The 24,791-nt window shown below is 36.6% G+C and overlaps 1 protein-coding gene across 2 annotated transcripts in view; it reads right to left on the bottom strand.

The window, feature by feature from the left end:
* Positions 1-6,094: 6,094 nt before the first annotated feature.
* The window catches only part of LOC100917175 (major histocompatibility complex class I-related gene protein), a 47,681-nt gene continuing 28,984 nt past the window's right edge, over positions 6,095-24,791 (bottom strand). Inside the window, exons 4-7 of one of the 2 annotated variants that reach the window (XM_031964181.1) lie at positions 23,317-23,592; positions 7,444-7,719; positions 7,097-7,201; positions 6,095-6,584 (exon numbers count right to left, since the gene is read on the bottom strand). In XM_031964181.1, coding sequence (XP_031820041.1) covers positions 6,544-6,584; positions 7,097-7,201; positions 7,444-7,719; positions 23,317-23,592 — 698 coding nt within the window. In that variant the 3' untranslated portion in view covers positions 6,095-6,543. The remainder of the gene's footprint in view (positions 6,585-7,096; positions 7,202-7,443; positions 7,720-23,316; positions 23,593-24,791) is intronic. The other variant, NM_001308992.1, reaches the window with a different exon arrangement.

The following is a 24,791-nucleotide window of genomic DNA, read 5'->3' as shown; positions in this document are numbered from 1 at the left end:
CTGATAGTGATAATGAGGCTTTGGACCCACAGAAAATTGTACTGAAGAATGTCTAAGAAAAGACTCAAGAAGTAAAAGATTTACCTTTTTCCAATTCTCATCATCCAGTTCCAACTGCCTTAAGCTTTTTGTTCCAAAATATTCCTTTGCCCCCCCCCCCCTACCCTGTACCAGTGGGGGATGTCAGTAGTTCTTACATTTTGACTAGAATAAATTTGTGTATGGATGGTAGAGCTAACATGATCAAGAAACAAAATTAAGTCAAGCTGAATAGTCATTACTTGAGTGCATAAGACTTCTTGAAATCTGGAAGCTAGGAAAATGTAGAGGAAAATGGAGGATATATTGCTGGACCTGGAATCTGTGAGACTACCAAGTTCAAACCTTGCTTCAGATCATTACCAATTGTACGACCACCGCTCATTTAGATCGTAAGCTCCTTGAGGCAAGGACTGTCTTTTGCTCCATTTTGTATCTCAAGGACTTAACATTGAGCCTGGCACATAGTAGGCACTTAATAAATGTTTGTTGATTGATTGACAACCTCTATTTGCCTCAGTTTCCTTATCTGTAAAATGGGGGATGATAACAGCCCTTGCTTTCCAGGCTTGTCAAAAGGATCAAATAAGACATTTATAAAGCACATTGCAAACCTTAAAGCACTATATAAATGCTAGCCAATCCCAGCTTTCTCCCGTCTACCCAGAAAAGAAACCTAGAACTTCCTTTTTAGTATAAAAATATTCAGTAGGGGAAGTTAACCCTAGCAAATGAATTACAGAATAAGTCTTCCTGTCATAATTACCAAATATATAGAAAGCAGGTTTCTAGACCCTTAGCATACAAAGATTTGACAGTAAAAGTCTTCAAAGATTTTATAATCTGGTGGCATATGTGTCTAATGTCTATATATGTCTCTATAGCTATATATATATATATATATATATATATATATATATATAAACAGAATTTGTGTAATGCTTTAAGGATACATGTATTATTTCATTTGATCCTCACAATGATCCTGGGAGATGGGCGCTATTATTAGCCCCCTTCCCCCATTTTACAGATGAGGAAACTGAGGTAAATAGAAGTTAAGTGACATACCCATGGTCACACAGCTAGTGAGAGTCTGAAGTTAGATTTGAACTCAGGCCTTTCTGACTCCAGGATGAGCACTCTGTATACTATGGCACCACCTAGCTGCTTTTGGGGTAGGGATTCCCTTGTGGATAGTGATGTTCTGATGACAGGAGATGGCAATATCACAGATGGTAACTCTAATTCAGCCTGACTATCCCTTGGGGAAAGAATATTGTCCAGCTATGAAATTGGAACATTAGTCCATAGAGCTGGTCCATTAGAGGATTTATCTTACATATCACAGAGAGATAATTAACTAGATCTAGAATTGAATAGAAGGAAGAGAACAGGATGGGAAGCTGTACATTCTTTTAAGAACTCAAGCTTCTTTGTAAAGAAATTTGGAACTATGCCCAAAGGACTATAAAACTGTACATATGCTTTAACTAAGCAATTCCACTACTAGGTCTGTATCCCCAAAAGGTAAAAAAAAGGGAAAAAGGACACATATGTACAAAAATATTTATAACAGCTCTTTTCTGGTGGCCAGGAATTGGCCAGGAATTGGAAATTTAGAGGATGCCCATCAATTGGGGAATGGCTACACAAGCTGTGCTATATTATTGTGATGAAACACATAATCAGCTATGAGCAGGATACTCTAAGAAAAACCTGAAAAATCTTACATGGACTGATGAAAGATGAAGTTAGAAGAACCAAGAGAAACACTGTACACAGTACCAGCAATATTGTAAGTATGATCAACTGTTAATGAGTTAGCTAGGATTTACGATGAAAAATGCTATCATCCTCAGGGAAAAAACTGATGGAGTCTGAATACAGATCAAAACATACTTTAAAATATTTTTCTTGGGGTGTTTTCTTTTTTGGTCTGTAGTTTCTTTTACAATATGACAAATATGGAAATATGTTTTGCATCATTACACATGTATAATCTATATCAAATTGCCTGATTTGGAAGGAGGGAGAGAATTTGGAACTTGAAATTTTTTAAAAACAAATGTTTAAAATTGTTTTTACATGTTATTGTGGGGAAAATAAAATAATGGATAATTTTTAAAAATTATCCCAAGCTTCTCCTGCACCAAAGACTCATCTTCTTAAAAACCAACAATTTACCAATAACACTCTATCAGATTCACTTCAGATAGAATCAGAATCTATTTTGTTTTAGGCATTCTTCTATTTGTCAATTTATGACAACTACTACCCTTAAGTCTCTAAAGTTAACCTTGAGGAATTGGGGTGTCTTTTCTAGTACCAGAGCTCATGAATCCTTACCAATCATCCCTACTTCCATGACTACCAGATAATGTCAATTAGACCAGCCAGGTTTAATTAGTTTTTAGAAAGTGACATTTTACTAAAGTGGTGCAGTAAGAACAGTCGGTACAAAATATCTTCCCCAAAGTCCATGCCCTACTTTCCCACCAGTATGTGCATAATCCAGAGGAAAATGAATTCAAGCTTGGAGAGAGCACATGTGACGTGCATAGCTCAGGTCCAGTTACCTGGATCTGGATCCAGGGATGTACTTCCAAGGGAGGATGCTAGGACACAGGTGGGAAGATGGAAAACCCAAATCCTGTGGACCTGGTGAAGCACCTTTGGCTAAACTCACACTTTCCTCCCTCCTCCCAAGTGATTCGCCAGATGCTTAGTTAGAATTTCTCTCTGCCAGTTTGCTACTTGTTCAAATCTCTTTTTTTGGAATTGGTTCCAGTATTTGTAGAGGAGGAGGAAATCAAGTTTCCTTAAGTAATCCCAACATACTTTCCTCTACAACATCTAATTCTCATAATAATAATAACTAACATTTACATAGCACTCACTATATACCAGGCATAGTGCTTTATAAAAGTTTTCAAGTCTAAAGTATTGATTAATTGATCATGTTCATGCCTGGCTAAGGTATCAGAGTATAGTATCTTTTTACTTTAAGTGGGATGGAATAATTGAGCCACAAACTCAATGACACTCACTCTGCTCTTTTATATTAGAATAAAGCAAATTACCCAGAAAGTACTCTGTAGGGAGAAGTAGCATAAATGATTTTGTCAAAGAAAATTATGACTAGAAAGGAAGATAAGCAGTAATCTATCCCTAGATGCTCCACTGTTCTTGATGTCACAAAATCTAGAGCTGAGATTCCTAACCTGCGATCCATGGATTTCACCTGTGGGATCTGTGAATAGGTTTCAGAAAGTTCATGAACTTGCCCAGAAAAGGAATTCTATCTTCATTTTTACTCACTTCTAACTAAAGTTTAGCTTTTCCTCTAAATAGACAATAAATCATTATTTTAAGAAGAAGTCCGTATTGCTCGACTTGCCAAAGAGGTCCAGGATACAAAAAAGACTAAGAACCTCTGATGTGGGGGAAGACCCCCAGAATTTTGAGTGAATTTCCTGAGAAGAATTAACAAGAACAAGTGGACCAGATTCACACAGAGTGAAAAGATGTGCTGTAATGTAGCAACTGGAGAAAGTATTCGTCTCACTAATGATATGATTGATTGGTGAAGGGACTTGTGCAATGCTGGCCAAATATCTCCCCCACAGTATCTGCACTAAGTCAAAATTAAAGTAGAAAAATACTACTCTAGCAGTAAACCTTTATACATCCTGATTTAGAATAAATAGAATTAAATTTAAGGGACAATTTGAAGCAAAGGAGAAAAAAACCCATGGCCAATGCAACAATAAAGCAATTTGTATTTTGCCATCTTTCTGGTGCTATAAAGATGTATAATAGGAATTCACCAGCCATGGACCTCAAGGCCAAGGCTAAGTTGAAAGAGTAATACTGGGAGTTTGTCATCTGCCCTACTCTCAATTGAATGCTGACTTAAAGAAACAGAGGCTGGAGGATTTGAAGAACTCAGTTTTTCCCCACTACGACCTATATCTCCTTAGCAATGGCTGACAAATAGCAAGGATTGCTAACAATCCAGGGTGGTTTGGGTAATTTCACCTAAATTCTTCAGTATTTAGAGAGAGATAATTAAGAGGAAGTTGTAGTATTTTGTTGTCTTTACATCCCCTGTACCTAACTTAGTGTCTGGCACAGAGTAGGCACTCAGAAATGCTCGTTGAGTTGAAGGAAGAGTACTCCTGTCCAGGATATTAAAGGAGGAAAGGGGATCAGATATTTATTAAATTTGTTAGGTGACAGACTGGAGAAGGAAATGGCAAATCATTCCAATATCTTTGCCAAGAAAACCTAGGAAGAATCAGAATGACTTGAAAACAACAGCCATAACAGTGAGACAATGTGCTAAAGGATTTACAAATATTACTTCATGGGATCCTCACAACAACCCTGGCAAGTAGATACATTATTCATCCCATTTTACAGTTGAGGACATTGAGGCAGACAGATGTTAAGTGACTTGGCCAGAGTCACATAGCTAGTAAGTGTTTGGATTTGAATTCAGACCTTCTTGGTTTTAGGCCCAGTACTCATCCACTGCACTACCTAGGACATCAAGATATATAATTACTACATTCACGAATCAAGAGTTTATGACTGGAATTTTGTTTTAATTTAGAGAACAACACCTGCTCCCTTGGCAAGTTCATGTGAGACCAGAAGCTGGTAGTAGGAGTCAGTGGATGCTAAAGAGGCTCCAGTGAGAGAAAGGTCCTAGTGGAACCCTGCGTCATCACACTGCTATAGGAGACCTGCCAGACAGGGCCACACTTGAGGCTTTCTTCTTAGAGCTAATAAGGGCTGCACTCAGTGACAGAAGAAATTTTGTTTCAGAAGAGGATTTTGGTTTTGTTTTAGGGCAATACTTGGCCCTAGCTGCAAAACAGAAAGAATCAAGCTTGGATTAGCCAGTAACAGACCTTCCCGTCTACCTCTGTCTCTGATGGAGAATTTATAAAGACCTTTGGGAGATGATCACTTCTTAAAATATGCAGTTTGATTTCTGAGTATTCTGTTTTATGTTCACTTTGATCCTTCAATAAAAAACCTTTCTTTCATTTTGTGAACTCTATTTGTGAGGAGATAGTATCCTAGATGATAACAGATAATGAATTTTCTGGCTGGAGGCCATGAATCAGAGAAATGAAAACTGAGCCCCATTGTGAATCTGGGCCCTTTTGAAATTCTCTTATACATAGGTATATGTGTATAGATAGTTATAGTTTTGGCATCAAAATGCCAGGCTTGTATCAAGGCCTTCATGTTACTATTGGAAGTAGTAATGGAGATTTTGATTGCTACCCAACTTTTCTTTAAATCAGTCTGAGATAATACCCACTGATTTAAGCCAGGTAAAGTCTCACCAGTGCCTGGCTACTGGCCAACATTACCAGGAAAATTCTGTATAGCTCTAATGTATCTAATATATATTAATATAATATAATGACATATAGCTCTAATATATAAAATAGTTCTAGTAGCTACTTTTTTATTAATGGTTTTTATTTTCAAAACACATGAATAGATAATTTTCAGCATTCATGCTTGTAAAACCTTGTGTTCCAAATTTTTTCTCCCTTCTTTCCCCCCATTCCCTCCTCTAGATGGCAAGTAATCCAATATATATTAAACGTGTAATCTTTCTATACATATCTCCACAATTATTAAGCTGCACAAGAAAAATCAGATCAAAAAGGAAAAAAATGAGAAAGAAAACAAAATGCATGCATACTACAAAAAAAAGTGAAAACGCTGCTGTGGTCCACTCTTAGTCTCCAAAGTCCTCTCTTTGGATGCAGATGGCTTTCTCCATCCCAAGTCTATCAGAACTGGCCTGAATCACCTACTAGAGCTTCTTTTCAGCTATAGAAGACCCATAAAAAGCTGAAGTATAGCCTATACCCCACAGTGAAAATCCTGGGTATTCCAACACTGCTTATAGAGTCAATTCTACATTTGCAATGGCATCTGAGGTGATTCTCACAACAGTGTTCAAAATCCATTGAAAAATAAGATCTAGGGAGATGTTATATCCATTAGGCAGAGTATGATTCATCCCAAATTTTACTGTTGTTAAAGTACTTGTTAGAGTACTCTAACATGGCAGTATTTCAGAGATCTAAGTTTTGGATAAGATATAAGCAGATAATTATGGGATTTCAATCCAATGTCTCAAAAATTTCTATTATATCACAGTCATAGATTTCGAGCTCAAAGAAGTTCTCTTATTCACACCTTTAGTCTAATCTTCTCAGACAGGCAAATGGAGGCATCAAGAGGTAAAAGTGACTTGCCCAGAATCACATAACAAATAAGTATCTGAGGTGAGATTTGAAGTCAAATCTTCTTAACTCCAAGTTTGGTGCTCTATCAGTTGTACCATACCACCTCTTTCCAATATTCTCTGGGAAGGATTAGTCCGGTATTTTCTGATACTATATCCCAGTCCATATGTAAAAGAGGCTGTGATGGCTGGAAGCAAAGAGGAATACAAAGGTAGCATTCAAATCACTTAACTGGTGTAGGAATATAATTGGCTTCTTTGATACCTGAAAAGAGAAAATGTTTTAGTCAGACAGGCATTAATTCTAAACCTTTCCTTATACAGAAACAAAGAATGTTTATCCATTTAATGGTACAATCCTCAAAGAAGGAAATAACCTATTTTTTATTCTATTTTCTCCAAGATTCTCCAAAGTATTTTATAATTTTAAATGTTATATCCTTTACAACAATCTCAACCTCTTGGAGAAAGGAATAAAGGGAGACGAGGGAAAGGGGAAGGGAACAAGCACCTATTTAATTAACTGCTTAATTAAGCACCTACTATGTACTATTTTAAATTTTGAACAGTTTACAGTTATAGATACTCACTAGGTGCTGGGCCCTTATGGGTTTAAATCTGGCCTCAGCCACTTACTAGCTCTATGACCCTGGGCAAGTCACTTAACCCTATTTGCCTTAGTTTTCTTCTAAATTACTCCAATATCCTTGTTAAGAAAATCCCAAATGGGGCCATGGAGAGAGAGACACAACATGAACAACTCACATTCCACTTTACCTGATTGTTTTCTTCTGTAAACAAAAATTCCCAAACCAATCAAGAATAAGACAATGACAGTAAATCCAGAAATAATTTCCACAAATGGAGAAATGGTCTTTGGCTCTGAAATAAAAACAAACAAAAGAAGAAAATCATAGATCCCCTTACAGACACTTGGAGTTTTTTCTTATGACCTATCAGAAAAATCAAGATTATTCCTCTAATGTTATTTTTTCACTATCATTTTTCCTTGTAAGCCAATAAAACTAGAAGAAATTTTACAGAGCATTGGCTTGAAAACAATATTCCATTTTCCCTCTAGCAGCCTAAGAACTTCTCCCTAAGAAATCTCACTATATCCTTACCAATTGGCACATGGAGGACCTTAAGGAAGTCATTATGTTCCACCTGGCAGAAATAATGGTCTTTACTTTGAGGATCAATCTCTATTGATATCCAGGTCTGATAGGTTCCATCCCCACTGGGAAGAATGTCTCCATATTCAATTTCTTGGATTATCAATTCCCCATTTTTTATCCAGGTCATGGTGATCTCTGGGGGATAGAAACCGTAGGCTCTGCAGATGAGAGTTGTAATCCCAAGAGATGACTTTTTGCAGCTTCCTCTGAGTAGTGGGTTTTCTGAAAAGAAAAAAAAAACAATTTGAAAAGAGAGGAGGTTTTTTTCCTTTTGCTGATTTTACAACGTTCAATTATCTCTCATCTATTCTTCATCAGTTTTTAGACAATTATATCAAAAGAAATACATCACCAGCAAGGACCCTAAACCAAGGTAAAATTGCATCAAACATTTGACTGCCTAGTAATGTAACTCCCATTTTTATAGTGCTTTAAGGTTTACAAAGAATGTCCTTCCCACTAGTCCCAAACCTACTCTGAAAGCTCTTATCCCAGCAGCTGGGACTCAGTCATTTTCTTTAGACAAAGGACCAGTACAAAGTGGCTATGGACATTTGAAAAGTCCTTGATAAGTATTGCAAATCTTCATTACATCTCATAAAATATGTATTAAGGGACTGTTATGTTGCTAAGGTAGCATGATTGAAAAAAATAATTGATCTTGCAGGTCTCCGTTTATGTGAAACCTTACCCCTAAACCTAAATTTCCTCACCTGTAAAAAAAGAGATAATACCTTTTATATTGCTTCATGGGGTTATGTGAAAAAACAATTCTGTAAGATAAAGGTAAAGGTAAGATTTTATTAGAATTGTTTGTTACTAAAACTGAAATTAGAATTTAAGAGCCATGAGTGGAAAGGGGGTTGTAACAGAAAAAAAAGGGGGGGGGAAAGTGGAGGTAAAATGAGGGAAATTACATCTTGAGAAGAGATAAAGAAAACCTATTACAACTGAGGGAAAGAAGGAAGGTGATAAATATTGTGTGAATCTTACTCTCATTGGATTTGGCCCAAAGAAAGAATATTAGGTATATTTGGTTTTACTGAGAAATTTCTCTCACTTACAGAAAAGTGGAAGGGGAAAGGGCAAAAGAAAAGGGGTAAGCTAAATAGAAGGGAAAACAGAAATGGTAGGGGAAAGGTAAAAGAAAGGAGGACGGTCTCTAAAAGGGGAGGACTGCTTGAGGCAAGTAGTACTCATAAGGAAAATATTGGAGAAGAGGGAAAGGGGAAAAGGAAAGAGAAAAGTATAATTTGGGGTTAATATGATGGCAGGAAATACAGAATTAGTAGTTTTAACTGTAAATGTGAATGGGGTGAACTCTCCCATAAAATGTAAGCAGATAGCAGACTGGATTAAAAGTCAGAATCCTACAATATGTTGTTTACAAGAAACACATTTAAAGCAGAGTTATACATACAAAGTAAAGGTAAAAGGCTGGAGCAGAATCTATTATACTTCAGGTGAAGTAAAAAAAAGTAGGGGTAGCCATCCTTATCTCAGATCAAGCAAAAGCAAAAATTGATCTAATTAAAAGAGATAAGGAAGGAAACTATATCTTGCTAAAGGGTACCATAGACAATGAAGCAATATCAATATTAAACATATATGCACCAAGTGGTGCAACATCTAAATTCCTAAAGGAGAAGTTAAGATAGTTGCAAGAAGAAATAGACAGCAAAACTATAATAGCTGGAGATCTCAACCTTGCACTCTTAGAACTAGATAAATCAAACCACAAAATAAATAAGAAAGAAGTTTAGAAGTTATCATATTAAAAATATGATAAATCTTTGGAGAAAATTGAATGGAGACAGAAAGGAGTACACTTTCTTTTCAGCAGTTCATGGAACTTATACAAAAACTGACCATATATTAGGACGTAAAGACCTCAAAATCAAATGCAGAAAGGTAGAAACAGTAAAAGCATTTTTTTCAGATCACAGTGGAATAAAAATTATATTCAATAAAAGTCCAGGGCAAAAAAGGCCAAAAAGTAATTGGAAACTAAATAATTTTACCATAAAGAATTAATGGATTAAACAGCAAGTCATAGACACAATCAATAACTTTGTCCAAGAGAATGGCAATAATGAGACAACATACCAAAATTTGGGTGATGCAGCCAAAGCAGTAGTAATAAGGGGAAATTTTATGTCTCTAGATGCTTATTTGCATAAAATAGAGAAAGAGAAAATCAATGAATTGGGCTTGCAACTAAATAAGCTAGAAAAAAGACAAATTAAAAAACCCCAATCAAATATCAAACTTGAAATTCTAAAAAGTAAAAGGGGAGATCAATAAAATTGAAACTAAAGAAACTACTGAATTAATAAATAAAACTAAGAGTTGGTTTTATGAAAAAAAAAACAAAATAGATAAGCATTTAGTTAATTTTATTAGAAAAAAGAAAGAGGAAAATCAAATTGTTAGTCTCAAAAATGAAAAGGGAGAACTATCCACCAATGAAGAGGAAATTAGAGCAATTATTAGGAGTTACTTTGTCCAACTTTATGCCAATAAATTTGAAAACCTAAGTGAAATGTTGGAATACCTACAAAAATATAGACAAGCCAGATTGACAGTGGAGGAAGTAAACTACTTAAGTAGTCCCATTTTAGGAAAAGAAATAGAACAAGCTATAAATCAACTCCCTAAGAAAAAATCCCCAGGATCAGATGGATTTATATGTGAATTCTACCAAACATTTAAAGAACAATGAACTCCAATACCATATAAACTATTTGAAAAAATAGGGAATGAAGGACTCCTACCAAATTCCTTTTATGACACAGACATGGTACTGATAGGTACACCAGGTAGGATGAAAACAGAGAAAGAAAATTATAGGCCAATCTCCCTAATGAATACTGATGCAAAAATGTTAAATAAAAAATTAGCAAAGATATTACAGAAAATCATTCTCAGAATAATACACAGTGACCAAGTAGGATTATACCAGGAATGCAGGGCAGGTTCAATATTAGGAAAACTATTAGCATAATTGATTATATCAGTAACCAAATCAACAAAAACATGATTATCTCAATAGATGCAGAAAAAGCATTTGATAAAATCCAACACCCATTTCTATTAAAAACATTAGAGAATATAGGAATAAATGGACTTTTCCTTAAAATAGTCAATAGCACTTATTTAAAACCATCAGCAAGCATCATATGTAATGGGGATAAACTGGAACCATTCCCAATAAGATCAGGGGTGAAAGAAGGTTGCCCACTATCATTACTATTACTATTCAATATTATATTAGAAATGCTATATGGCAAGATATGCTAGAAATGGCAATAAGAGAAGAAAAAGAGATTAAAGGAATTAGAGTAGGTAATGAGGAACCAAATTATCATTCTTTGCAGATGATATGATGTTATACTTAGAGAATCCTCGAGAATCAACTAAAAAACTATTAGAAATAATCCACAACTTCAGCAAGGTTGCAGGATACAAAATAAATCCACATAAATCATCAGCCTTCTTATATATCATTAACAAAAGTCAAACAGCAAGAGATAAAAAGAGAAATTCCATTTAAAATAACTGTTGATAGCATAAGATATTTGGGAATCTCTCTGCCAAGGGAAAGTCAGGAACTATATGAACAAAACTACAAAACACTTTCCACACAAATAAAGTCAGATCTAAGCAATTGGAAAAATATCAAGTGCTCTTGGATAAGTCAAGCAACTATGATAAAGATGACAATAATCTCTAAACTAATCTATTTATTTAGTGCTATACCAATCAAACTCCCAAGAAATTATTTTACTGACCTACAAAAAATAACAAAATTCATCTGGAATAACAAAAGGTCAAGAATTTCAAAGGAATTAATGAAGAGAAAAGCAAATGAAGGTGGCCTAGCTGTACCAGATCTAAAACTATATTATAAAGCTTTGGTCATCAAAACCATTTGGTACTGGCTAAGAAACAGAGAAGTTGATCAATGGAATAGGCTAGGTTCACAGGACAAAATAATCACTATAGCAATCTAGTATTTGACAAACCTAAAGGCCCCACCTTTTGGGATAAGAATTCACTATTTGACAAAAACTGCTGGGAAAATTGGAAACTAGTATAGCAGAAAGTAGGCATAGACCCACATCTAACACTATATACTAAGTTAAGGTCAAAATGGGTTCATGATCTAGACATAAAGAATGATCCTATAAACAAATTAGAAGAACATAGGATAGTTTACCTCTCAGATTTGTGAAGGAGGAAGGAATTTGTGACCAAAGAAGAACTAGAGATCATTATTTATCATAAAATAAGATAATTTTGATTATATTAATTTTAAAAGTTTTTGTAAAACAAAATAAATGCAGACAAGAGTAGAAGGGAAGCAACAAACTGGGAAAACATTTTTACATCCAAAGAATCTGATAAAGGCCTCATTCTAAAATATATAGAGAATTGACTCAAATTTATAATAGTTCAAGTCATTCTCCAATTGATAAATGGTCAAAGGATATGAATAGACAATTTTTAGATGAAAAAATTGAAACTCTTTGTAACCACATGAAAAGGTGCTCCAAATCAGTATTGATCAGAGAAAAACAAATTAAGACAACTCTGAGATACCACTACACACCTCTCCGATTGGTTAAAATGACAGGAAAAGATAATAATGAATGTTGGAGGGGATATGGGAAAACTGAGACACTGATACATTGTTGGTGGAACTGTGAACAGATCCAACCCTTCTGGAGAGCAGTTTGGAACTATACACAAAAAGTTATCAAACCTTTTGATCCAGCAGTATTACTACTGGGCTTATATCCCAAAGAGATCCTAAAGGAAGGAAAGGGACCTATATGTGCAAGAATGTTTGGGGCTGGTCTCTTTGTAGTGGCCAGAAACTGGAAACTGAGTGGATGCCCATCAATTGGAGAATGGTTGGGCAAATTGTGGTATATGAATATTATGGAATATTATTGTTCTGTAAGAAATGACCAGCAGAATGATTTCAGAGAGGCCTGGAGAGACTTACATGAACTAATGCTAAGAGAAGTGAGCAGAACCAGGAGATCACTATACACAGCAACAGTAAGACTATACAACAATCAATTCTGATGGTTTTCTTCAACAATGAGATGATTCAAAAAAGTTCCACTTGTTCAGTCCGAAGACAGCCATTTACACCCAGAGAGAGGCCTATAGGAACTGAGTGTGGAACACAACACAGCATTCTCATTCTTTCTGTTGTTATTTGCTTGCATTGTATTTTCTTTCTCAGTTTTTCTTTTTCTGCTTTCTTGATCTGATTTTTCTTGTGCAGCAAGATAACTATATATATGATTTAGCATGCATTTCAATATAATTAACATGTATTGGACTACCTGCTAGCTAGGGGAGAGTTGGGGGGAAGTAGGGAAAAATTTGGAATGACAGGTTTTGCAAGGGTCAGTATTGGAAAAATTACTCATGCATATGCTTTGTAAATAAAAAGTTTTAATTTTAAAAAGTCTAAAAAAAATTTAAGAGCCATGATTCTCAACTAGATGCTTTTAAATGATATTAAAGATATTTTCATTCACTTCTACTCCCAAAGTATGAGCTGTTGTAACTCAGCTACAAAAAAAGAAATGACTACTATATCATTGTAGGAGATTTAAGAGATATCCAGACAAAGATGAGAAAAGTCCTACCCTCAGTGAGCTTACTCTGTTGGGAGAATCTATAATAAGCGATATTTTATTGAAGGAACATAGAGATCATTTCACGGGGATAGACTCTGACAACACAGAAACTGCTTTCTTCAGACACTTCCTTTTATGCTGGTATTTTAGTCCTACATAGTAAGTATTAGCCAGGGTTTTCATCAAGCCTGGAGAATACATAAATGCTGTCCCAGCTGTGTGAAGTTACCTAAGGATCTTCATCGTTCTTCATAAAAGACATGCGGGGTTCCAGACTCTCTTCTGCCCCTACTCCAGGGAGAAAGTTTTGCAGACATGTAGGCAAAGTCAGCTGGTCAACAATATGTTTCTGATTTCCAGCTATTTCCCTCCAGACTTCTGTGAATTTCTTTTTGAAAAAGATTGGGACTTCTCTCAGATGAGCTCTCGTGGCAAGAGAATGCATTCATTCTGTGTAGTAGTCTCCAATTTCTGTTTGCTTTCTGCTATATTTGTCATAGTCTTTTATACAATCAGAGTTTGCCAGAAAGGGGACAAAGCAGAGGGTTTAAGTCCCCTCCCCCTACAAGAGAGGCAAACAGGGGAAGCCAGAGACTTTGTTCTGAACCAATCATAGTCCTAGACCCGCAGGATTTAGGGTCATAGTGGATAGAATTCTAGTCTAATGCCCCATCACTCAGAGAACAGAACACACTCCTAAGTCAGGGTAGTCAGTGCCTCCTCCCCGTGACCTGTCTATACCTTTAGATATCACACATCCTATATGGATAACAGCACATATCTTATATAGGTACCATCTCTAAAATCTACTTTCCCTGAAATCAGGACATATCCAGATGTCAAATCTGCAGAGCTCCATGATTGTAGTTTGGCAGGAATGCTTATGGCTGATTTCCAAAATTATGTGGCAGAGCCCTGGTCCCCGGAGACTGAATAGTTGGCAGCTTACATAGTGTGATTTTGGCAACAAGGAAGGGCACCCTGTCCACAAAAGGCTCTCTGTGCCTGTCTCCTGATGCCTCAAACATCCCTTACAAGGGACAAGGTTTTTCATTTAAGGCTTAAATAAAGGGAATCTTCATTAAACTTGTTTTCTTTCATCTCCTGAATTCCAGCTGACAGAAACCTTGAGCTGCACTCTGAAGACCCACTGCTACTGATTTTCAGACCCTGCAAATAACCACTAGTAGATGCTTCCTTAAAGCAGGTTTAGGTAAAGGAGTGGAGGAAGAACACCTTAATATCCTGCAAATGGAAGAGAGATGCAAAGGAAAGGTTTAAAGAAGAAACTGATGGGTTGTGATGATTGTTGTATGGCACAATTTGACTTGGGTCCTGCTATGTTTGGATCTCTCTTTTTCTCCCTCCTTACCTTCCTTCTCCTTCCCGTCTCTTCTTCCTCTTCTTCCTCTCTCTCTCTCTCTCTCTCTCTCTCTCTCTCTCTCTCTCTCTCTCTCTCTGTCTCTCATCTCCCTACACAATTTTTAGCACCTACTCTATCTTTCCTTCACCAACTATCTCCTTGCTACCTCTTGTTTTCTTTCTTTATAATTTAAATGTTCTGCTTTATTATGAACTTAATCATCAACAAATCCATATACCGTGATGTATAAAGGACAAGAGAGAGGTAAAAATACAAAACTGAAAACTTCTTCCACATAGTTTATTTTTTAAAAGCTCAGTATATACTACTAAATATACCAGAGGCAGCCAGCACGAATTCAGGTAGAACTGAATTCAAATCTAACTTCAGACACTTACTAGGTAATTGACCCTGGGCAAGTCCTTAAACCTGTTTACTTTAATCCATTATAAAAGGAAATGGTAATCCCTAGCAGGATCTTTGCCAAGAAAACCCCATGAACTGTGTGATCCACAGGGTTTTTAAGAGTCAGTCACAGAGATCATTAAATTTGTCAGTAGGAATAAAATGCTGTTATCCCCTCCTGAAACATCTTGTTTTCTTTTGTACTTCTTTAGGTTTTACTAATGCTTTGTTTCTTTTTTACATCACTATCACTTCTCCCATAATAAGAATAATTTATTTTTAATATAATAATAATAATAATCTGTTGGAATCTTTACAAAGTGTTAAGCCATTAGAGTTGATAGAGACAAAAATTATCTAATTTGGCATGGTTCAATATGATTGATTTGATCTTAGAAGGAGATATTTTGGGCCAGAACTTGAAACAAGGTACTAAGTACAAATGATAGAAACAACGCTTGCGTTTAGAGAGCTCATAAATATCTAAGTGCTCAATGAAGTTCACAAGTTTGGGAGAGTTCAGGGTTTAGAAAGAGATATCCGAATTCACACCTCCCTTAGGGCCAGAGAGCACTCTGGGAGATAACCCAGAATCCCTCTCTCTCCAGAAGGAGGAGTTAACCTTTGGGAGATCATATATATACAAGAAGCTCTTAGAGCTTGAGGGAGTTTTCTTGGGAACATTGACTGGGGTCGGAGAGGAGCACTCTGGGAGGAAGCCTACAAGCCCTATCTTCGAGGCAAGAGAGATTTCATTGCATCTTCTACTGGCTGGAGTCAAAAGGACAAACCTTTGAATTTGGAGACATTCAGAAAAAGCTCTTGGAACCAAGCAGAGATAGGCCTCTGAGCTAACAGGGCTATATTGAGGGACACAATAAAGGATCTGAACTTTTATCACCTGGTTGTGTTTTGGAAAAAGAACGCCACAATAATCCAATTTGCTGCCTGTGGGATCTTTGATAAATCACTTGACCTCTCTGGGTCTCAGTTCCCTCATCCACAAAACAAGAGAATTTGATTCAGTGACTTTTTTGATCCTCCTGACCCCCCAAAACCTATGATTCTAAAGAATCTATATTTTCTGATGGTTTAAAACAATTTTTTTTTGGCTTTCCCATGACCTGTTTCAGAGAGGACAGTAATCCAGTCAACATTAATATTTTTCTCTTGGTAAACAAATTTTGTACAATTGATCAATGGGATGAGAATTGAAAGCTGGAAATGACTTTTAAATGGTGGGGAAAAAAAGGTACTTTGAAAGTATCTTCTAGATCTGAAGACCTAGGTCTTTGTCATAAATACATTACAAATAGTAGCTCATTTGATTGTCACATGAACCTATGAGATAGCTGCTACTATTATCATACAGCCCATTTGATCTTCTAGGGAAGCTCAATCTGAAATGCTTTAGGGATTAAAGATCTAGGAAAAACAAAAACAGATTTCAGCCTCATACTAAGGCACTTAACACACTAAGACTTTGGGGTCTTTTCACATCAAATTAAAGTAGATTATTTACTGTTGGAAATGTAACCCTTTTGTTCCAGAGCTTTGAATGGATTATAATGATAGTAATGACCATAACTAGCATTTACACTGGCACCGGGAGGTTTGTGATGCACTTTATAGATATGATCCCATCTGGTCCTTACAACAACGTTGAGAGCTAGGTGCCATAATTATCCCCATTTTGAACATGAGTACAGACAAAGGAGATTAATGACTTGAGTGACAGGGTCTCTAAGGTCACACAGGGTTACACAGCTACTAAGTGTCTGAGGTCCCATTTGAATTCAGTTCTTCCCGACTTCAAGTTCCTAGATCTATGCATTGAACAAGACAAGAACTGGGTAGGAAAAAGCATGGGTGAATTATAATTTTGGTGATGGAAGTGTTGTGCCACAGTTCCCTTTTGATGTCCTGACCTAGTTTCCCCATTGTCCTCTCTGCCTCAGGTTATATCCTTTCCCTCTTAATGTTTAATGGGATAAAGGTCTTTATCCATTTTAGACATCATTAGAATATCAGGAGCCTCTCCAGTATCTCCTATTATGTCATCCTAGGTGCCTCCCCCCATTAGGTCATCCCCATCCAGGTACCTCCTCCATTATGTCCTTGTTCTTGTTATCCTATAAAAAAGCTTGCTGTCTAATACTTAGTGATGGATTCTTTGAGGTGATAGTCTCGTCCAGCCCTGGGACCAAGATCCATTTGGTCCCAGTATATCTCTCCATTTAATAAACTATTAAAATTGCTCTCTAATCTCTGTCTTGCTCAGTTTCTCCGCATTACAGAAGGCGTTCCCACCTACATGAGATCACAGATTCAAGTACTGAATCACTGAACTGGAGTATTGAATGAAAATTAAACTATTATCAAGGAAATCTTAAACTTGGTAAAGGAAACAGATGAAAAGACATCATTCAAGACCTAGCCTAAAAAAAACATATAGGTTATGACAAGCTCAAAGACCTGTTCTAGAAAAGTTGCCTATAGGTTAAAATATAAGTAACATGAAATGATATTTTAAATGCACTAGGAGCTTATTACTTAAAGGAATTCTAAATTCTAAATTTTTTACTTTAGTAAAGTGAAGAATAATTCCCCAATTTGTCTTTTCTGTAAAACTGGATTTTCACATGTCAGGTTTGTTAGGTGAGAAGCTGAGTAGGGTCAGTCAACAAGCATTTATTAACCATAATAGGTGCCAGACATTGGGTTAAGCTAAGCAGAGGATAGAGTCCTGGGCCTTAAAGGCAGGACCCCTGAATTCAAATCCAGCGTCAGACTAGCTAAGTGAGCCCAGACATATCACAAGTTCATTTTCCTCATATGTAAAATGGTGGTGATAATAGCCCCTGTCTCCCAGGATTGATGTGAGGAAACAAGTGAGATCATATTTACAAGGGACTGAGCACAGTGCTTGGCATATAAAAGGTATTTAATAGATGCTTATCATTTCCTTTCCTTTCCTTCCCTGTTTCCCCATCCCCAAGCACAGGGGATAAAAGGAAAGGCAAAAACAGTCTGTTCTTAAAGAACTTACATTCTAATTGGGCAGATATGTAAATAAATACATACATGGTATGTACAGAGCCTGAGAGGACCAAGATTAACAGTGGAAGGGTACAAGAAAGTGAATGGCAGAGATAGGGTACGAGCTGAGTCTGGAAGGAAACCAGGGAAACTCCAGGGAAGGAAGCAGAGCATTCTCCCACAAAGGCTGGGGACCCACTGTCCTTTTCAAGAAACTTCAAGCAGACCCTGGATTGAAGTCTGTAGAGATGAGTTAAGTGTCCCACATCTGGAAAACTAAGGGGCCAAGTTATGAAATGCTCCAAAGGTCAAACTGAGCTTATATTTGATCCAGGAAGTAAGAGGAAGTCACTAAAACTTAAATGACAGAAGGCTAACCAGGTCAGACCTACTTGTTAGAAAAATAACCATCCAAAACCTATAGACCCAAAATCCCTTAATTGATAAGGAGTCAAAGAATATAAAGGAAGGCTGGCGGCACAGTGCATAGAGCGCCAGGCCTGGAATAAGGAAGACTCAACTTCCCGAGTTCAAATCTGGCCTTAGACTCTTCATGGCTGAGTGACCTTTTTAACACTTGCCTTAGTTTCCTCATTTGTAAAATGAACTGAAGAAGGAAATGCATTCTTGTATCTTGTATCTTTTTTCAAGAAAACCCCAAATAGTGTCACAAAGAGTTGGACACAACTGAAGAGTAATAAAGAATATGAACCAGAAGTTCCCAAAAGAAGAATTGCAAACAACTAACACATGAATGTTCCAAATCACTTATAATAAGAGAAATGCAGAACAATGTAGTGTTCTCTTCTTTCAAAAATATGATGGTTCTCTGGGAGCAGATTTCTTGGGGAGCTTCTGGAGGCAGCCTTAGTTTCAGTTCAAAGTATTAATCACCTCAAATGCAGCCAGGTGTTAAAAGTTTAAATCCTTTATTGTCTCTTCCAAAATAGCCCAGTTAGTTTTCTTAGAGACCTATCTCTCTCCTTGGTTCCAAGAGTTCTTGCAGCTTATCTTTTGCCTCTGTCAGCTTCAGCCTCCAGCTCCCTCTGAATCTTGGTTCTGAATCTCCTGACTGAAATTCTGGCTCTGCCAATCTCCTGAACTGACTCCTCCACTGACTCCTGACTGAGGCTGTAAGAGCTTCTTATATATGATCTCTTAAAGGTGTGAACCCAAAGGTTGACTCCTCCTCTGAGAGTGGGATTATAGGAGGTGTAATTTGTGAATCCCCGGAATTTGTGAACTCTAATGTGTGAGTTAATGTGTGAACTCTCAAAGGTGTAAACTTAAGCATTGTTTCTATCAATTCCAGCGAGTTATCATCTTGTTTCAAGTTCTGGCTCATAACAAAACAAAACAATTGTAAGGTCAATGCAGCAAAAGAAGGGAATAATCATTTTAGGAAGGTTGTAGGAAGATAAGCACATTAATGCATTGTTGGGGGAGCTCAGAATTAGTAAACCAATTTGGAAAATAATTTGAAATTATGCACGAATGATTAAAAAGTTCATGTCCTTTTGACTCAAAAGATTCCACTACCAAGTATTCACACCAAGGTGGTCACTGATTAAAAAGAAGGTCTACCTTTAAACCAAAGTATTTATAGCATCACAAAAAAAAAAAACCAAAAAAAAAACTGGAAGTAAAGTAGATTCCCATCAATTAAAAAATGATTAAATAAATTTACTTTGGGAAAATCACTTACCCCTTTTTTGCCTCAGTTCCTTATCTGTTAAATGGGTTCACAATGGAGAAGGAAATGGCAAACCACTTTGTCAAGAAAACCCCAAGGATTTTATCCATGGGATTGCATAGAGTTGGATATAACTGAACAACAACAAATTGTGGTACTTTACTGTAATGGAATATTATTCTTCTACAAGCAATGATGAATATGATAAATATAGAAAAGTCTTGACTTAGAATTAATACAAAGTGAAGTAAGCAAAAGTAAGAAAACAATGATTAAGCCATAAAAAAAAATTAATGCAGTATGACCCAGAGAAGAGACTGGAGAAGATACTTCCCCTACTCCTTTGCAAAAATGGGTGATCCATAGGTATAGTACATTGCATATATTTTCTAACGTTTTTATATATCACTTGATTTTGCTGCTTTTTTCCTTTCTTTCTCTTTAAAAAAGTTCTTTCTTATGTGAACTAGTTCTCTAGGAAGGAGGTAGATAAAGGGAAATGAGGAAATTTAGAATATGTAAAAATAAAATATATCAATAAAAATTTATTTGAATAAAAGCCTTCCTATAATAGAGTGAAGGATAGATCAAATAGTAGGGAACAGACAATTTAAGTCTATTGCAATAATACAATTAAGAGGTATTGAGGGCTGACTTAGGGTTATGTCTATATGAATGGAAAGAACAGGACACAAACAGATACAGAGGTAGAAGCAGACAGTGTTTGGCAATGTACTGGATATGGAGGGGGATGAATAGATAACATTGAGATTGTGAGATGAAGTGGTGGTATCCTCAATAGTAAGAGGGAAAGATAATGAGCTTTGATTTGGACATGTTAAGTTTGAGATGTCAATGGAATATCTAGTTTGAGGTGCCCAAAAGGCAGTTGGTGATACATGATTGGTTATATAACTCAGGAGAGAGCTAGGATTGGATGGATATAGCTGGGAATCACCTGCATAGAAATGATAATTGAATGCAAGATAGGATTCCAAGAGCCTGGAAGACTTAGGTATAAGTAAGTGTTGCCAGTGACATTAATTGTGTGGTCATAAGAATACTTTTTAAAAATAATAATAGCTTTTTTATTTTTCAAAATACAAGTAAAGATAGTTTTTAACATCCACCTTTGCAAAATTTTGTATTCCAAATTTTTTCCCTCCCTCCCTGCCTCTTCTTCTCCTAGATAGCAAGTCATCCAATGTATGTTACATATGTGCAATTCTTCTAAACACATTTCTACATATATCAGGTCATGATAATATTTAATCTTAGTGCTTTTAGCGCTCTAAGATTATAAGTTTTATTGGTGTTAGTAAATCATTTCAGTCATGTCTGAATCTTTATAATACCATTTAGGGCACTGGAATGTTTTACCATTTCCTTTTTCAGTCCATTTTAAAGATGAGGAACTGGGGCAAACAGGGTTAAGTGACTTGCCCATGGTCACATAGCTTGGGGCTGGTTGATTATTGTACATTTTTGAAGAGGACCAAAATATCATTGCTATGTTAGGGATTAAGGTAGCATATATCCAATTGTGACTGATAGGCCAATATCTACCACAGATTGAGCATAAATAGAGTTCATATGAACATTTGGACCAGAGATATCTCTAAATTTGCACTTCTCATATTTCTTTTGAGCTAATGCAATTCTGCTTTGTTCATAGAAATAATGCCTTCTTTAATGCAGGCAGTCCTTTGCCAGCATCTCCCATAAGTCATAATTGATTCCAAGTTCTTTAGAGAGACCTTGAGAGGGTCCCTGTATAACTTCTTCTGACTTCCATGTGAGTATTGCCTTTTATATATTCTCCATAAAGTAGTCTTTTAGGCAAATGTACTTTGGACATTCAAATAACCTGGCCAGCCCATCAGAGTTGCACTTCCTGAAGTAGAGTTGGAATGGTTGACAGGTCAGCTCAAGAAAGGACCTCAGTGTCCAGTGCCTTAACTTGCCAGGTGAAATTCAGAATCTTCTAAAACATTTCAAATGGGAATGCTTCAGTTTCCTGTTGCGGTAAATGGTCCATGTTTCATACACAAACCACAATGAAGTTAGGAGAGAAATTCTATAGACCTTCAGTTTGGTAGGTAGCCTAATAATTCTTTTGGAGCTTCTCAAATGCTGATCTAGCGGTAGAAATGCTTGCATCAACTTCATTATCTGTCTGTACATATCCCAAGTATTCTTAACCACATCATTCAGAATTTCCCGATTTGCTGTACCTGATGGTTCCACATATGTATAGTGTTATAATGGTTGGTGGAAAGTCTCTGTTTTCTTGGAGTTGTCAGGCAAAAATTTGCCCAAGAGGCAAAGAATTTATCCATACTCCATTGCATCTCAGCCTCAGAGGCTGCATGGAAAATATAATCACCCGTGAACAAACATCATGTACCAATTCTCCCTCCACTTTAATCTTGGCTCACAGCCTTTTCAAGTTGAATAATTTACCATCAGTGCCATATCTGACCTTGATACTAGTTTTCATCCTTGTTGAAAGTGTCAGACAACATTGCAGAAAACATTATATTAAAAAGCATGGGAGGAAGCACACAACCTTATTTCACTCCATTGGTGACTGGAAAAGCTTGAAAGCATTGTCTGTTATCCAGAACCTGGGTAAGTATGCCATCATGAAAATGGCATGCAATACTGACAAACTTCTCTGAGCAACTGAATTTTGTCATAATTTTCCACAGACCCTCACATCTGACAGTATCAAAGGCCTTCATTAGATTGACAAATATTGTGAACAGACCTCTGTTCTGTTCTTGGCATTTCTCCTAGAATTTTTGAATTGCAAACATCACATTTACCATTCCTTGGCCCCTTTCTGAGACCACAATGGCTCTCAGGTAGATGACCATCTTCCAGATAAAGGATAAGCCTATTAAGAAGAACTCCATCTGGCAATGACTAAGAGAGTGACTCCTCTGTGATTGTGTCACACAGTGAGTAAATGTTCAAGGCCAGATTGAAACTCATGAAGATGAGTCTTCCTGATTCCAAAACCAGCGTTCTATCTACTTCTTCACCTAGCTTTCCTAGTATATGTTAGGAGGAGCTATTATGTCTCTGCAGGAGGTTTCCATAATGAAGTTCCTCACATAAATAAAATCACTATCCCATAGTTTCTTCACCTCAAAAGTGGAATCTACATACTGTTGGAAAACTCAAGTATGATTTCTTTAGTGACTAAATAATACTCCAGTGATCAGAAAGAATTAGCTGCTTTCTAACAGGTGTCCCAACATGACCTGGAAAAAAGGGAAGAAGAATTTTGTTCATTGTTTCTTTAAAGATAAGGAAACCACTTACCTGAATGATTCAGTCAAGATGAGGGGACTCTAATTCAGAACAAAAGCAACTATTTATAGGAAGTGACAGACAATAGTGAAAGTCTGACTGAAGCAGAGAGTGTTAGAAGTAAGTGTGAAGTAAGCTAGAGGAAGTTACAGAGGGGCCCTGGGTTTGAGTTCCAGACCTACCACTGTCTGGTTAGCTTAGTCCCAAGTTTCCTCATCTATAAAGAAGAAATTATTAATACTTTTATTATCTGCCCAGTATTTCTTTCAAATTGCTATAAATATGCAAATTATAAAGTCCAGGAAAGGTCAAGGAATATTAATCTAACCTCTTTTCTTTACCTGTCCGTTGGAAGCTATCTTTTCCAAAGTCCAGGAATTTCTTTAGCCAGGCAATGCATTCTGTTTCCAGCCAATTCTTCTGATAACGTAACTCATTCAGATTGGTCTCCCAGACCTGCTTGGTTAGTCTAGCCACATTATCGACGGCAATCCAAGACAGCGAGTCCTTATCGAAAATGAGGAAATCCTTTCCATCATATGCATACTGGAGAAATCCTGTGGTACTCCCATCCTCTAGCAATTCACAGCCAATCATCCTCTGGTAGGTGTGAAATCCTGAAATTCACAAGTGTAGTCAAGGCTGAAGAAAGGTAAGTTCATAAAAAAAGTCATTCACGGCTATAGTCTGAAGGGTATAGCTCAAGGGCTGTTCTGTCCCACTGGAGGGCAGATGGGATCTAAAACTACCAATGAAAATGTTCATTTATTTCTTTGAGGTTTTTGTGGGGTTTTTTGGACAAGTAATCCCTATTAAACCAACTAACAAAAAGTTATGTCATTGACTGAAATAAAAGATACATATCACTTTAAAATTTGCATGGAATACTTCAACAACAATACTATATGATGATCAGTTCTGATGGACATGGCCCTCTTCAACAATGAGATGAATCAAATCAGTTCCATTTGTTCAATAATGAATTGAACCAGCTACACCCAGTGAAAGAACTATGGGGAATGGGTGTGAACCACTACATAGCATTTCCATTCCCTCTGTTTTTGTCCGCTTGCATTTTTGATTTCCTTCGCAGATTAATTTTACATTATTTCAAAATCCGATTCTTCTTGTGCAGCAAAATAACTGTATGGACATGTATACATATATTGTATTTAACATATACTCTAACATATTTAACATGTATTGGTCTACCTGCCATCTGGGAAGGGGGGAAGGAGGGGAAAAGTTGGAACAGAAAGTTTTGCAAGGGTCAATGCTGAAAAATTACCCATGCATATATATTGTAAATAAAAAGCTATAATAAATAAATAAAATTTGCATGGAAATTATCATTTGAGTCCCCTATAATTTTGAGATAGGCAGTTTGGCATATGGACAGAAGTCCAGCCATGAAGATGGAAGACATGGGTTCAATTCCTGTCTTGGATGCTTTTGGGAACCATGTATCCCAAGGAACTCTGAATTATTAAGTGTAAGAAAGATGCAATGGGAGGAGCTTTTACATCAGGCATCTCAAGAGCAGTTAAGTAGTACAATGCATACTGGCCCAGAGTCAGAAGAATTTGAGTTCAAATCTAGCCTCAGACACTTACTGGCTGTATGGCCTTGGAAAAGGCACTTAACCCTGATTGCCTCCAAAAAACAAAAACAAAAAGACACACACACACACACACACACAAACATCCAATGAAGTCCAATAAACTCTGAGGTTAGTTCTATAGATATTATTAGTTCTACTTTTTTTTTTCAATAGTATTTGATTTTCCCCCCAATTACATGTAAAGATAGTTTGCAG

This window comes from Sarcophilus harrisii, chromosome 4, assembly GCF_902635505.1.
Source record: "Sarcophilus harrisii chromosome 4, mSarHar1.11, whole genome shotgun sequence".
Taxonomy (NCBI): domain Eukaryota; kingdom Metazoa; phylum Chordata; class Mammalia; order Dasyuromorphia; family Dasyuridae; genus Sarcophilus; species Sarcophilus harrisii.
This window is presented reverse-complemented; position numbering and strand designations above follow the sequence as displayed.